The sequence below is a fragment of the Macrosteles quadrilineatus genome, unplaced genomic scaffold (genome assembly GCF_028750875.1).
Source record: "Macrosteles quadrilineatus isolate MER2022 unplaced genomic scaffold, UCM_ALF_1.0 Scaffold_9__3_contigs__length_116548681, whole genome shotgun sequence".
NCBI lineage: Eukaryota > Metazoa > Arthropoda > Insecta > Hemiptera > Cicadellidae > Macrosteles > Macrosteles quadrilineatus.
The window spans coordinates 66668103-66684135 of record NW_026542602.1 but is presented as its reverse complement, the minus strand read 5'-3'; the positions used below and the strand labels follow the sequence as shown (position 1 = coordinate 66684135).

At 36.9% G+C, this 16033-nt stretch overlaps 1 protein-coding gene across 2 annotated transcripts in view; it reads right to left on the bottom strand.

The window, feature by feature from the left end:
* LOC129002433 (low-density lipoprotein receptor-related protein 2) overlaps nucleotides 1–16033 on the bottom strand; it is a 374692-nt gene that overhangs the window by 3131 nt on the left and 355528 nt on the right. For both annotated transcript variants that reach the window (XM_054430228.1, XM_054430229.1), the window contains 15 exons: nucleotides 12483–12644; nucleotides 12013–12143; nucleotides 11753–11879; nucleotides 11193–11378; nucleotides 10382–10586; nucleotides 9438–9675; nucleotides 8652–8903; nucleotides 8147–8296; nucleotides 7625–7764; nucleotides 7131–7362; nucleotides 6398–6544; nucleotides 5882–6148; nucleotides 4702–4854; nucleotides 1254–1406; nucleotides 402–651 (listed from right to left, as the gene is read on the bottom strand). In XM_054430228.1, coding sequence (XP_054286203.1) covers nucleotides 402–651; nucleotides 1254–1406; nucleotides 4702–4854; nucleotides 5882–6148; nucleotides 6398–6544; nucleotides 7131–7362; nucleotides 7625–7764; nucleotides 8147–8296; nucleotides 8652–8903; nucleotides 9438–9675; nucleotides 10382–10586; nucleotides 11193–11378; nucleotides 11753–11879; nucleotides 12013–12143; nucleotides 12483–12644 — 2793 coding nt within the window. The remainder of the gene's footprint in view (nucleotides 1–401; nucleotides 652–1253; nucleotides 1407–4701; nucleotides 4855–5881; nucleotides 6149–6397; nucleotides 6545–7130; nucleotides 7363–7624; nucleotides 7765–8146; nucleotides 8297–8651; nucleotides 8904–9437; nucleotides 9676–10381; nucleotides 10587–11192; nucleotides 11379–11752; nucleotides 11880–12012; nucleotides 12144–12482; nucleotides 12645–16033) is intronic.

Here is a 16033-nt window from a genome sequence, read left to right as displayed (position 1 = left end):
AGTAGACATCATTATCATCATCTCTAACAAGCAAAGCAAAATACTGGAAATCTCTCACGGTTAAGGTAGACATTATTATGGTCTTCTACGATCGTAGCAAAATCTTTAACATCCTTTACGGTCTTACAGACAAAAAGATGTGATCATTGTCCTTCGCAAAATCTTAAAATTTTCCATCACAAAATCTTTGCAGACGCTTAAAAAACCCCAAATTTTGATAAAAATTCAACAATCAAAATTGTTTACTGAATGTGGTACAAGCCCAATTGTATGGTTCCGATGGTTGGGATTCTACTGTACATTTATTATTGTTTTGAATTTTTAAAGGTTCAGACTCTTTCAGTTAGTTAATGTGCCCAAACTAGAGGTAATCCTATAGAGCTGTCACTATTGATACTCACAACGGCCTCTTGCGTATGACGTAGTACGCCACCCCTGCGGAGGCTAGTACTAGCAGGATGACGAAGGGGATGGCGAACACCCCCATGTGGCTGCCGCTGCCAGAGTGTGCCTTGACAGCGTACACCTCACAGTGATCTCCCAACACTTGCGGAGGACATCGGCACTTGAGGTCGCCCTTCATGTCCTCCTCGCAAACTCCGCCGTTCTGACACGGGCACACTCGGGGAAGCGGGAGTTCGGGCTCCGAAGCTGCAAATGAAGAAAGTTTGGGTCAAAAACCAGACAATAGTGGTAAAAAGGGGCATTTTCATTCTATTAAATTTTGGAAAAGCATTGTATCTTCTTTAGCAACTATTCAAATGGATTTATGTTTTACTAAGTTTTGTGTAAAATGTTTACAATATTGTTTTATGTACTCTCGTAAATCTTGACGGATTTGCTTATTTATTCAGCTTTGCTGTCTTGATCCATGTTTATCATTAAATAATCTATTGAATATATCCCTAACTACTTTTATTCTTACTCAAACGTAAAAGGTGATTCAATATGAATAAAAAATAAGATCTGTTGATGGTTTATGGACCTTTCAATATTTCCATATTCTTGTTTAATATCTCACCAATCTATCATTAACACATTCACTAACAGGTTAATTCATTGTATTGCTGATTAGATGGCATAAAAATATCCCAGTAACTGGTCATTGACATAGAGAATGTACAGTGTGAAATTAAGTATACCGTTCATACATATTTGTGCTTACACCTCAAAAGTAGGTTGGCAAGGATAAGCCTCCTAATAATTAAAAAAATACTTTCCTAGTTAGAATTATAATATTTGTCACTGCCTACCTGCGTCACAATACGTCTCTCCTCCCAGCCGAGGCACTGCGTTGTCCGGACAACTGCAGCGATGGCCTCCGGGCACGATCAGACACAGGTGAGAACACAACACGGAGCGACAAGGGTCGTCTACCGATCTGTTGTATCTGTCTGGGTGGTAAACTGCAACAAACAAAACTTGTTAGATACTACCATTGACTACAGAGAGTAGATGACATCAATGTCACATCTTAAAGTTGTAGCAGAGAGAAGTAAGGTACAGAGGAAACAATGGTACACTTAAGTGGTGTCTAGCACTATTTCTGGTGTCTAGGGCAAAGTACAACACCGCCGCTTCGCCCTCATGTACTACAACGCTCATGTAATAGGAATTTCCAATCAGTGCTTACCGCTCGGGCACTTCCTTGGTTGTCACAAGTATATTTACAGCACAACATACTAGAGCTTAAAGTGCATGGTTGTCGATGCATAAGCAAATTTGCATTCCTTTTGTACCTTGCTTCTCTAAGGTAATAATCAGTTTTAGAAACTAAATAAACATAGTTAAATTGAGCAAGGAGAGTTTGCTACTATTACTGATTTCTGTCGTATATATAGAATATTTCACCAAGCAAAACCTACAGGACAAATTATTGTGTAAAATATAGTATAATTTTAGGTTAAATCAATTATCACATCAAAACCAAAACCTAAAGTAGGGATGGACGGGTCCCGAAATTTCGGGAATTTTTCGGGAAAAAAATATTCCCGATTATCGGGACGGGATTACATTTGACTCGGGAATTTTTCGGGACGGGATTTGGTCCGATCGTCGGCGATTTTTCCGCTTCGCGAGTGCCGATAACGCCGTTATTGTGAGCGATAGGTCTGCGAACGCAGGAGACGAAGCCATTTCGACGATTACGACGTGACCGCGGAGTCATAACGACGATCGCGCCGTGGCCGCGATTATTGAACTGACGATCGCACCGTGACCGCGAGTCATAACGACGATCGGGCTGTGACCGCGGAGTCATACCGACGATCACGCCGTGACCGCGAGTCATAGCCTACCGACGATCGCCCTGTGACCGCGGAGTCCTACCGACGATTGCGCCGTGACCGCGAGTCATACCGCCGATCGCGCCGTGACCGCGAGTCATACCGACGATCGCGCCGTGACCGCGGAGTCCTACCGACGATCGCTCCGTGACCGCGAGTCATACCGACGATCACGCCGTGACCGCGGAGTCCTACGGACGATCACGACGTGACCGTGGAGTCCTACCGACGATCGCGCCGTGACCATGGAGTCATGCTGACGATCGAGCCGTGATCGCGAGTCATACCGACGATCATGCCGTGACCGCGAGTCATACCGACGATAACCCCGTGACCGCGGAGTCATGACGACGATCGCGCCGTGACCGCGAGTCATGACGACGATCACGCCGTGACCGCGAGTCATGACGACGATCACGCCGTGACCGCGAGTCATGACGACGATCGCGCCGTGACCGCGGAGTCATTCTGACGATCGAGCCGTGATCGCGAGTCATACCGACGATCATGCCGTGACCGCGAGTCATACCGACGATAACCCCGTGACCGCGGAGTCATACCGACGATCGCGCCGTGACCGCGAGTCATACCGACGATCGCGCCGTGACCGCGAGTCATGACGACGATCGCGCCGTGACCGCGAGTCATGACGACGATCGCGCCGTGACCGTGAGTCATACAGACGATCACCCCGTGACCGCGAGTCATACCGACGATCGCGCCGTGACCGCGGAGTCCTACCGACGATCGCTCCGTGACCGCGAGTCATACCGACGATCGCGCCGTGACCGCGGAGTCCTACGGACGATCACGACGTGACCGTGGAGTCCTACCGACGATCGCGCCGTGACCACCCCTATAAAAAAGTAATTTCTGGCCATATATGGCCATATCAAAATTCCATATATGGTTTTATAAAGCCATATATGGGTTTTGATGAGCATATATGGAAGCATACATGGCCAGATGTGGTTGTATCCATATATGGTGGTGTCCATATATGGCCATATATGTAGTATATATATGGAATTATTGTTCATATATGGCCATACATGTTTTCGATATATGAAATAATTGTTCTTATATGGCCATACATGTTTTCTATATATGAAATAATTGTTCATATATGGCCATACATGTTTTCTATATATGAAATAATTGTTCATATATGGCCATACATGTTTTCTATATATGAAATTATTGCCCATATATGGCCATACATGTTTTCTACATATGAAATTATTGTTCATATATGGCCATACATGTTTTTTATATATGAAAATATTGCCCATATATGGCCATAAATATCCTCCATATATGGAATTATGGTCTATATATGGTCATATATGACTCCCAGGTATGAAATTAAATTACTCATATATGGAATAATAATTTTCCATTTATGCTCATCTATAAATGAGTTTTTGACAATAACTGGAATTATTATAAGGGATTGTTGCCACTTTAGGATTATGTAACTCTCAAACTCCCAAACACTTCTTATAATATTAAAAATCTAAAGTTTATCAGTTTGTGTATTTTCTTGTTGCTCTCCAAGCACAAACTACTTAACTGATTGAGTTGATATGTGGTACAGTAAGGGGGCAGATAATATAGGCAATTCTCCTTTAAAGTAATTATTAGTAAAGAAATAAAATATCCAGATTTGAACCCTGATGACAAAATCCTGTACATACATCTATTGTACAATTTTATTATAACGCAACAAAATCTTAAAACTGACGTATAATTTTAAAATTGTAAGTGTAGTAGGCCTAAATAAGGAGAATATTATATTAATAATTAATTAATTGTACCTTTGCTATCAAACAGCCTCAAATATCAATGTCACGTAGTTAGGCTATATTAATAATAACATTCTTCAAATGACATAAAATGTCTATAAAATTTGAAAGAATAGTTGTCTACAGCTAGTAGATAGATTAGATGTTTATCATGTCATCCAAAAGTTTATGCTGCTACTTATTTGTCGAGAAAATAATAATACAGCAAACAAAAGCTGTTTCATTTGTTTCAAATTTTATACAAACACTTAACCTTGCAGAACAATTTGATAAAATGTTACGAATTTCTGTATCAAAAAGATTTTTTTTTTTAGTTTTGGGAAAAAAGGCCTGTATAGAGTGTTTTAATTAAAGAATTTTAAATCCATATCTCAGTACAAATATTTTCTGAATAGAATTTCTGAATCTGCAAGAACAATGGTACAATTTGTAGGACATTGATAATCATAGGAAATAAAAGTTAGACATTGGCCATTTTAAACCCTCTGCTACAACGCTTTTTCATCCCAAATACCATGATAACCGGTAAACATTTAGATCAAATTAAAAAGAAAATTTAACCTATCTTCCTCTTCCTTAATAAACACTGACTTAACCTAAATTAGGCTTACCTTTAACTCCTGTTGGGTTGACCAGATTTTTGGAAATAACAACAGGAATTCCTCGGCCAAACTTGTCTTGTTTGACTAACTCTCCGTTCTCCCTTGTTGTGAAGAATAGATGATTTTCAAAGATATCCAAAGATAAAGGATGATGAAGAGCTTCTGAAAAATCATAACTTTATGTTAGAAATTCCAAAATTCGCTTGATAATGGCGCGTTAACTACTTACAGTAGGATTTTGAAGTTTAACACCAGTTTTTATTACTACCTCTTTCAAAAAAAAAAAAAATTTAATTGAAACTATTTTCAAAAAGCAAACAACAATATACAGCTAACTACGGAGTTATAAAATACAGTATGAATTCCAGGTTTGATTTAACTTACTGTAATAATTCTTACAAAAAATGAAATAGTTGTATTTCATAAAAATACAAAGGGACACTTAGGAAATGTTGAACCTACAAAAGTATTAACAAGCGTAATTACATATTGATCCTCTGACAAAACTGTTCACTAACACCATTGAGTACACCAGATATAATACAGATCATAAGCCGATTTCCAGCTATCTATCTACAAGCATGACTGATTCACTAATCATTGCTGAATGATTAAACACATTGTTTATACAATCTGAATATGATTGGTATGAGCCCAAATATTACAGATAATTGAATTAACAACACACTTCAATCAAATAATATTGTTCTATTGTTAATGTGTAATGTTACATGTGATTCTGAGACCTGCTTTGTGAGTTGGAAGATGTTTCATATAGTTTTATTTTAATTGAGTTTTGTTTATTTATTTAATTTGGTCTGTTTTTATTTATCTTGTCTCCTGTTATTGCTTTAACAAATCTTTTTATAAGTTACTGAAATTTCAGGATGAAATTTTAAAACTGCTAGGAATAGTGAATCCAATATATAAATACATACATGCATAGTTTCTCTTTTATAGATATAGATTTGACAAGTTGCAAGCTTTGAGAATGTTGTCTTCACAAAAAAAAAAATGTAAGTTTCTTGCCAAACTTAATCGCTAGACTATTTGACAGAGGTATCTAAAAACTTATTATTGTCTTAACAAAATAAAATAATCCAAGGGCCAGAAACATGGATTTTGATAAATAATCTTTTGTTCTGATTAAAGGTGTACGTAACTAAGAACTACACAATTCAATACTAACCTCCTCTCAGTATGACCCTTCTGAAAGTTCCGTCTTGTCTGATAGTTTCGATGGTGTTCAACTTGGTATCAACCCAGTAGAGTGAGTGGTGTTCCAGTCCGGAGTCGATGGTCAGACCCGTCGGGTGTCGGACCTTGTCCAGAACCAAGGGTCTCCTCTTGGACCCGTCCATCCACCCGGACTCAATCTTGGGTACAGCTCCAGCATCAGCCCAGAACATGTGACCGGATTCCGGGTCAACAGCAATGGATGTCGGCTGGTCCAAACCTGCACAGATGTTTTATATTTAAATAAATGGTAGGTAAGTCACACTGTTATGAAACATTTTAGGGATTATTAGAATGTCCAGTGTAAATATTATAATGCAAGTTTGTATTGTGTTTGACCATAGTCAAACATAGCAAAAATCATTTTAATCCATTTTAGTAAAAAAAATTAAAAAAAGTTTGTGAGTCGTTACATCTCCTAAATTCAAGTCAATATCCTCTTTCCAATCAACAAACATTGTATACAAACCTATATCGATGAGAGATCGTCTGTAGCGACCGTCCTCTTTCGACACCATGACTCGACCTTTAGGCTTGGTTCCTGATTGGTCGGTTTCTGTCCAGTAGAGATTGTGGGAAACCCAGTCTACAGCTATACTTGTCAATTTAGAGTTTCCTGAAAAATACATCAAAATTATAAGATAACAATGAGATTTAATTTTGCCAGAAATATTTTGTACAAATTCAATCAACAACTTTATACTTTGTTTCTTGAATTCTATAGTAGTTTCTCAGAAATGTACAGTTAATTAATTTATTATAAAAATGGAAAGCTGCTGTCATAGTACCACTGACACTTTCATACAATCTAATGGGAAATATATTGATGTTGTTTTTACTCCTGGTTTAGTAGTTTCACAGCTGCTGTTTAAGACACATTCATTATTGCTTTTTCACTTACTGTGTAATGGCATAATACTGAGCAGGTAAATGAAACCAGTGTTCAATTTATATAATGATAGGAATTAAAACAAGAATGTATAAACGGTCTCGAGTCAAAAGCCAATTTGGTAATATCACGTTGGCGGACATTTTTCTCTCTCAAATTACGTAAGCACTAATTAACACTAATAATAAGCACTAATATTTATGTTACTCTTAATGTCAGTATGAAAGCCATTAAATGTCAAATAAATGGTCAAGCTTCACAGCCAAAAAGAAGCTAAATCTCTCTACCAATTCAATGCCAGAGAACGTAATACCTTTGCCAGTGAGAGGTTGTGAGAAGCCGGTCTTGACCTCCCCTGCACGAGCACCGACCATGTACGATCTCTTGATCTTCCTGTCCTTAGAGTCCACCCAGTAGACCATTTCTAGAGTCGGGTCAAAGTCTATCGCCTCAATGTGCTTCTCTCGACTGATAACGCCCATTTCTCGCTTCTTAGAGGTCTCGTAAGCTCGTATCTCCTCGCCGTTAGAAAACAACACTGATGCCTGAAACAGATGCATGAATATAAAAAAATTGAATGCAAAAAGGTGGTTTATATTTTAGGTAGGCCCGGGCCTACGTGGCTTGCTCTCTGGAGCCACCCCTGCTCCTAGACTCGGAAATAATAGAGGATGAATCACCAAATAATCCACAAAGATTAAATATTAGTTTCTTTGGGTCCAGTTCAATCGGCTTTAATGTTTTTATTTTATTATGAGAGAATTCAATCTGCAGATAAAACTAGCAATAGTATGTTGTTCTACTCACTTCAGGGTTGTTGGCACGACACACCCCACTGATGCTGTCTTGCAGAGTGAAGCCAGGCTGGCATGAACAGCTGAAGGTTCCATTGAGGTTTGTACAATGGTGTGAACACTTGTCTAGGTCTAGTTGACACTCGTCAAGATCTGAAAAGTTAGTCAAATTGATAGTTAAACAAGTTTAGCAAGAAGATGGGAGGGTGCAATAGACAGGTTCTAATATTTCACCAAGGCAATATGATGTTCTATTTCTCACATAGAGTAACAAATAATCAATATTGAATGTGTTATGTTGAAGTTTGGTTTCTTCTTTTCTTACAACAGTTACTGTATGCTGTGAGATTAGATTTTACCTATCCGAAAACTATAACAGTCCATGTGACATTTATTGATAAAAAAATATTAAAGCCTGCACCTATCACTTTTACCTTTTTCAAGATAACCCAAATACAACTAATGAGTTTATAACTATTTCAAACGTTTTTTGAACAATCTATGAACCAATGACTTTGGTAAGCATTGTACTGACCCATGCAACGTTTGCGGTTGTTGGGATCTATGACGTAGCCAGTGAAACAGCTGCAAATGTAACTCTTGGTGAGATTCTTGCAGAAATGTTCACAACCTCCAACAGAAGTGTTGCCGAAGGGGTTTACAGGCGGACAGAACTCATCATAGTCTGAAAACATTCACAAAGAGTTAGCCTGGAAACGATAATCAGGTTTGTGAGAAAATGATATTTAGGCCTACTCCCAAAAATTACATTACAAATAAACTAAAATATGTTAATTAACCCTGACAAGAAAAGTCAGATGCTTTCACATTAGGATTGTATTAAGAGGTTTTACAGATCCTAAAATTATAATTTACCTGTATACAGGGTGAATCAAAAGTCAAGACTCCCCCATCCAATATTTTTTAAATGCATATACAGAAATATCCTTATGGTAGTCGTTCAATCTTAGCAGGATGTTTAATTTCCAAAATCAAAAATTTCATCAAATCCTAGACAGGAAATTAAATAATCAACTTACGGCATCCTTTCTCATCAGAGCCGTCGCCGCAGTCGTCCACGTAGTTGCAGACGAAAGTATCCCTAACACAGTTAGTGTTGTCGCAACGGAACTCGCAGTGACTGAGAGGAACCATCGCGTGACACAATGTGTGGTTGTTTTCGTCGCTGGCGTCGCCACAGTTGTCAACTCCATTGCAGACAACGTCCATCGAGACACATCGCCCGTTCTCACACTGATAACGCCCTCGCCCGCTGCATGACACCGCTGTGGCTGTAAGTGAAAAAGTTTTTGTAGTTGTTTGATTTGAGGATAAAATAGAAAAAATAGACCTAAGAAAGAAATAGTACCTGTTTAAAAGATTAAGCAAACATTTCATATAACAATTTTTTTTTTATCTCGGACCTGACCCTGTTTTTAGTTAAGACAGGTGGTACAAGAAGATTAGCATTAACACATAGACCAATCTTAAGTTGGTAAGACAAAAAAACCATACATAAAATTGAAGTCAAAACTAGAAAAAAACCTCAAAGAGAACAATAATTAAGTGAAGAACTAACTAATTTTATACTCCAACTGCAATTGTTCTGTTGTATATGATCTGAAAAACTAATTACCAATGTATTGGTAAGTAAGTATACAGTGATAACATTGCACATGGCTAAATTTAAATTACTCGATAACCTATTTCAGATGTTTATTTATTGCCAACTAAGTTTTAAAATGACTTAAAGACAATTTATTTTACTTCTAAATACCACTTGAACGTTACCGCCAAAAATCAATCTTATTGATACAACTACTTACAACAAATGGCAGGATCTTCGTCAGAGCCATCACCGCAGTCGTCAATGCTGTCACATTTATCGTCTTTCTCTATGCAGATGCTGTTGTTGCACTCGAACTTGCTCTCTGGACAGTAACGACCGTTGGGGTATCTCGGTGGACAGTTCTTCTCGTCACTGAAGTCTCGGCAGTCTTTGTCTCCATCGCAGCGGAAATATGCAGCAATGCAGTGGCCGCTGTCACATTGGAATGTTCCGTTCTGCGACAAAAAACATGTGATAAATAATCCTATTTTATAAGCAATCAATCAATCATTTTTAAACTGATTATGAAGTAAGATCGATTAATCAAACATAATTAATCAAGGTTTATTTTAGTCGTTTAAGTCAACAGGCACATGTGGTAGAATAAAAATGTGAACGATAAAAATCCAACAATTTCTGTTTGATATGCACAGCCTGTTTGATGTGCCAGACTATTTCTAGAGTCACATTTAAGTCCTACACAATACAACATAGATAATACAACTAAAAACTGTACTGATTGATTTAAATGAAAACTTTATTAGTTATTTCTCGATTGAAATAAAGTAATAATGGTCGAAACTATAGTTGCCACAAGCAGCATATTGGATTACTGAATGCAGGTATTTAAACCATTATAAATAATAATGATCGTTCCTCATTTTTGTGCTTTTTTAAAAATAGAGATGAGTAAGTTTAGCATTTATTCTACAAAATGTATGATTATTGTGTTTCTAAATTCTAAATTAAAATTAAGGAGAGCATTTTTTCAACTAAATTAATAGTTCAAACAATAATTTGAACTCAAATACTTTGCATAAATTATTTAAAAAATCATATTTTGAGTTGAATTTCAATTAGAATGTTCCACATTACATTACTTTACATTATTATTTTACATTATCAGTACAAAAGTAATAAATTAAAAAAATAATAACTGACCTTGCACTGGAAGTCACCGCAGTTGAGCTCGTCACTTCCGTCGCCGCAGTCGTCGTCATGGTCGCACCGCCAGTGCGTAGGGATACATTTGCCGTTGTTGCACCTCAGTTCGCTCTCTGAGCATGCTCGGTACGACCCCTTGCACACTTCCTCTGCTTCGTCTGAGTAGTCTCCGCAGTCGTTCTCAAAGTCGCACAGCCAACGTCTGAGAAATTTGTTTGAATCAGATCCAGATGCTAATTGTATTTTAAATTATTGCATTTTAATTAGTTGAACCCAATTGGCTGTTGGGAGTCTTGCAGTTAATTTTCAATCAGGGCTAAAATTTTATTTCACATAAAAATATAAATCTGTTTTTCAAAAAATTAAAATTGTTATATAAAGTCAGTAGATTTTCATAAAATTGTTTTAAATAATTTGAGCACCTTACTCAAAAGTTCAGCAAAAATAATAAGGAATCAGGTAGGGTACCCTTGTAAAAGTACAGCATTACTACATGGTTTTACCAATTAGTATTGGTGGTGTAATACACTTTTCTAAAAAGTTGACAGCCCTCACCTTTAGGTAAAAATACTTTTCAAACTGTCATCTATATTAGTGTTCTAACTTAATAATTATGTTTTTGAAAAAAGATAAAAACTGAAGTATAAATATTTGGAATATCTAGTTTGATGTTTGATTCCAAAGAATAGTAAATGGATAATTACTTCCATTTAAGAGGTACAGTTTTTAAAGCCAATACTAAATAAATCGTTGCACCCCAAGGACCGCACTTTAATCCTTATCGGATTTATTTAGGTTTCCTTCTTACTTGGGTATGCAGCGATTATTCTTGCACTGGAAGTCTGTGTTTGTGTTGCACTTAGGACAATGTTGTGGAAGTTCGTCACTGTTATCTCTACAATCGTCCTTGCCATCGCAGAACAGCCACTTGGGAATACATCGGTAGTTGGTACGGCCAGGACAACGCTGCCATCCTGTGGTGCAGTTCTTCTGACTGTGGTAGGAACAAGAAATGTATCAAAGTACAGTATCAGGTTAAAGAATAGGGGGAAGCAAATGGGTCTTTTATGTGTGATGTAAAAATGTTGAACTTTTTCTACAAGTTTTCAATCTGTTGGTTTTGAACACTTTTTAGAGGTTAAAAATAGGAAAATTTATTTTTTGTACTATTTTTTTTTTTCAATATTGCACAGTTACAATGGTTTTAATCATCAGTGCAATTTCCAAAACCACAACCAGATTGAAGTCAACATAGTAAAACTTTACTGAGACTGCTATTTTAATTTAGGGTCTAGCGACAAAAATACAAACACTTTCTTGGATATTAAAAAACTCTTCTATCTACAAACAGTTGTTTGATGCACTCACCGACACATGTAGGCAGGCTCATCGGAGTCATCTCCGCAGTCGTTGTCAAAGTCGCAAACCCACAGTTTGGCGATGCAGCGTTTGTTCTTACAAGTGAATTCCGTTTCTGGATCACACTCTCGATGGTCTGGAACACAAATCATTACGATGCCATGATTTTGAAAAGAAACTTCCATAAGAGTAAACTAAACAAAAAGTAAGAAAACTGTTAGCTAGTAAACACTTGAAAAGTTTATAAAAATAACTCAATGTTAACTTACGACAAATATCAGGATCTTCGTCTGAACCGTCTTTACAGTCTGGGTCACCATCACATTTCCAGGCGTTTAAGATACAACGGCCGTTTGATCTACATTTGAACTCCAAGTCTGGGCAGGTAAGATTGCAGAACCTAAACACAAAAATACGAGTATAATCAATCATTAGTTATTTCCTTTAACTTTATAAATACAAATACGTAAAATCCAGTACTATGTCTAATATTTAATAGACATGCTTATTGTCTATCACTATCACCTAACATTATGTTTCAGTACAAAAATTGTTTTTACTTATCATAGCTTTTAAGACAGCACAATAACTTCAAATTCAGATTTATATATTTTCTGATGGTAGCCTAATGTTAGTAGTTAAAACTGTTATATCATGAACAAAACTTATGCTAACGCATGACATTTATTTTAAGAGTGTCCCCTGATTTGTATACAAAAATGTATTGTCATCAGCTTACCTTTCGTCAGAATTGTCACCACAATCGTTGTTTCCGTCACAGATATTTGCCGAAGGCGTACACTTGTCATTGTCGCACTGGAAGGTTCCAGGGCGACACTTACGAGGCGGACAAGTGGTCGGCTCGTCACTTCCGTCACGACAATCCTTCTCCCCATCACACCTGCGATGAACAAAACACTTAGTATGATAAAAATAAACTGTGTCATGCAAAGTGACTAAGAAATTATTAATGTTGGAAGGATTGATTAGGATTTCTTTCAGTTTCATGTCATATAAATACTAAAATAAATTAAGTGGAAACATATTCCTGTAAAACAAAAAATAAACAGATAAGGCTATGGTGAGTTGGAGTTCATATTTTTTTATCTAGTGTCACATTAAACTAATGAGTTAAATATGTTTGTGGAAAATATTTAAAAAAACAATCTACATCTGCCATAGCTATTTAAAAAATACTTTTTTATAGACATGGGCACTTTTTTGGAAGTTATATAACAATGATTGCCAAAACAATAATATGATGATATGGAAGAATTCAGTTTTGTTTTGTTTTTTAATACATGTTGCATAAATTAAAATAATAATAATAATACAGTAGAACCTCAATTACTCGAACCTTAATATCTCGAATTCCTCAATATCTCGATTTTTTTTAAATCCCCTTGAAATCCACATTAATTATAATGTTAAAAGTACCTTTATAAGTCAAAGTTTCTAAATACACAACCTCAATAAGTCGATTTTTAACAACTTTTGAACGGTAATATTCCACCTCTATAAGTCGAATTTTCCCGTCGTCGAGCCTCAGTAACTCGAAGTTTACCTTTATAAGTCGAAGTTCGCACGAATGCGCCTCAATAATTCGAAGTTTTGCCTTACAGTGCAAGTCAGTAGTGTTTTGATTCCTGTCGAGACGTGAAAATCCAACTTCCGGTGGTTGCTTCCTGTGTCTGTTTGGATACGTACTGTAGTCTGCCAGTTGTTGAGATAATTTTGTGCGCGTCGGACGTCATGTCGTCGGTTAAGCGTAAGTGCAAAACGTTGACACACGATGAAAAAAGAAGAGTTATTAAGGCAGTTGACGAAGGATTAAAGAAAAAAAGTGAAATCGCTAAGGAGTTCGGAATTCCGCCTAACACTTTATCAACAATTATGAAAAACCGGGAAAAGTATGAGGCTGAAGGTGGACTAACCAATAAGAAGAGATGTAAAAGCGGTGAGTTTAAAGACGTGGACGAATGTGTTTTAACGTGGTTGAAACAGTGTCGAGATAAGAACATCCCTGTATCAGGACCGATTTTGCAAGAGAAGGCCATTCAATATGCAGAGAGCTTAGGAAAGAAAGACTTCCGCGCCAGCAACGGATGGTTGCACAACTTCAAAAAAAGAAACGAAATTATTTTCAGAAAGGTTTGTGGAGAAAGTGCTTCTGTGAACTCCAATGTGTGTGACGAATGGAAAACAGAACTAAAAAAACTGACTGAGTCATATTTGCCAGAAAACATTTACAATGCCGACGAAACTGGCCTTTTTTTTAAGTGTCTGCCAGACAGAACCCTGTCTTTTAAAGGTGATTCATGTAGTGGTGGGAAAATGAGCAAAGTTAGAATAACTGTGTTGCTTTGTGCTAACTCCGACGGAACAGACAAACTCAAGCCCCTTGTCATGGGAAAGGCAAAAAATCCACGCTGTTTTAAGAATGTGAAAAGTTTGCCGACAGAGTATGAAGCAAATAATAAAGCTTGGATGGTTTCTGGGTTTTTCAGTTCTTGGCTGAAAAATATCGATAAGGCCATGAAGAAGAAGAATAGAAAAATACTTCTCTTTATTGACAACTGCTCAGCACACAAGGACATACCTCCTCTGAAGAACGTCAAAGTACAATTCCTACCACCAAACACAACCTCCAAGCTACAACCACTTGATCAAGGGATCATTAAAAACTTTAAAGTGAACTACAGAAGAGAGGTTGTCAAACGATTTTTGAGGGATATGGACAACGAGTCAATGACGCAGATTAATCTACTCGATGCACTATGGATGGTGTCAAAAGCCTGGAACTGTGTGACTTCGGTGACAATCAAAAACTGCTTTAATGCATGTGGTTTTGAGGTACCCCAACACACCACGGGAAATGAACTGGATGAAGTACAGGATGAACCTTCTATCGCGGACATAAATGAGACACCGGCTGAATGGACTGTAGCAGCACAGGCTCTGAATGTTGAAGAGTTGGCGTTCGTGGACTTCGTAGACTTTGACGACGACGTTGCTGTATGCGGGGAGCTGACTGACGCAGACATCATTACATCGGTTGCTGGAGGTTCGAGTTCGAATGCAGTTTCTTCAGACGAGGGAGAGGAGGATGAGGGCGAATCAACACAGCCAGACCCAACTCTTAAAGATGCTCGTGCTGCAATTCATGTGATTCGGTGTTTTTTTGAGAAAAAGTCAGTGATGAGTGATAGTGTTGTGAATTGCATCAATAACTTGGACATAGCATTGGATGCCGTAAACATAAAAGGTAAACAAGCAAGAATTGAAGATTTCTTTCATCCCGTTTTGCCAAAGTAGGTTCAGTAGGCCTACTTAACTACATTTTGAAAAGTTAAACTTGTACAGTATTTTGTTTAGAATTCGTATTGTTTTGTGTTTTGTTCAGTACCTGTATTTAAAATAATTTGTCTTTGTTATTCAACAGGTTTTTTACGTATGTACTTTATCAAACTTATTTCCAAACTTATTGCCCAATAATAAATAAAGTACTCTATGTGCATTAAAATTGTTTTATTTTGCTTCCACAGTTACTCTTCAATACGTGGGTAAATACAGTTTGAGTTCGATTTACATTATAAAGGTTTAGGATGTAAAAGTCGAGTTTAGATTCAGTAGGCCTACTTAACTACATTTTGAAAAGTTAAACTTGTATTTTGTTTAGAATTTGTATTGTTTTGTGTTTTGTTCAGTATTTAAAATAATTTTTCTTTGTTATTCAACAGGTTTTTTACGTATGTACTTTATGAAACTTATTTCCAAACTTATTGCCCAATAATAAATAAAGTACTTTATGTGCATTAAAATTGTTTTATTTTGCTTCCACAGTTACTCTTCAGTACGTATAAATACAGTTTGAGTTCGATTTATAAAGGTTTAGGATGTAAAAGTCGAGTTATAAAGGCCGCAACGTTACATCACTGTCAGGCCCAAACACCTCAGTATCTCGAACTTTTTTGTATGGCACCTTCATAACTCGAACCTCACTAACTTGAAAAACTTGATAACTCGAATTTTTATCATATCCCCTTCAGATTCGAGATATTGAGGTCCTACTAATAATAATAATAATAATAATAATAATAATTGTGTTCATACTTGCAAGTTCCATTGTTTCATACTAAATAACTATGAATCAAATATGAAGGTAAACAAAATATTTCACCAAGCTAAACTAGATTTGTTAATCTAGTGTGTGAAAAAATTGTTACATTCAGGACACATATTTATTTTTAACAATTAAAATACAAAGTACTTCATTTTACTTTATTACTA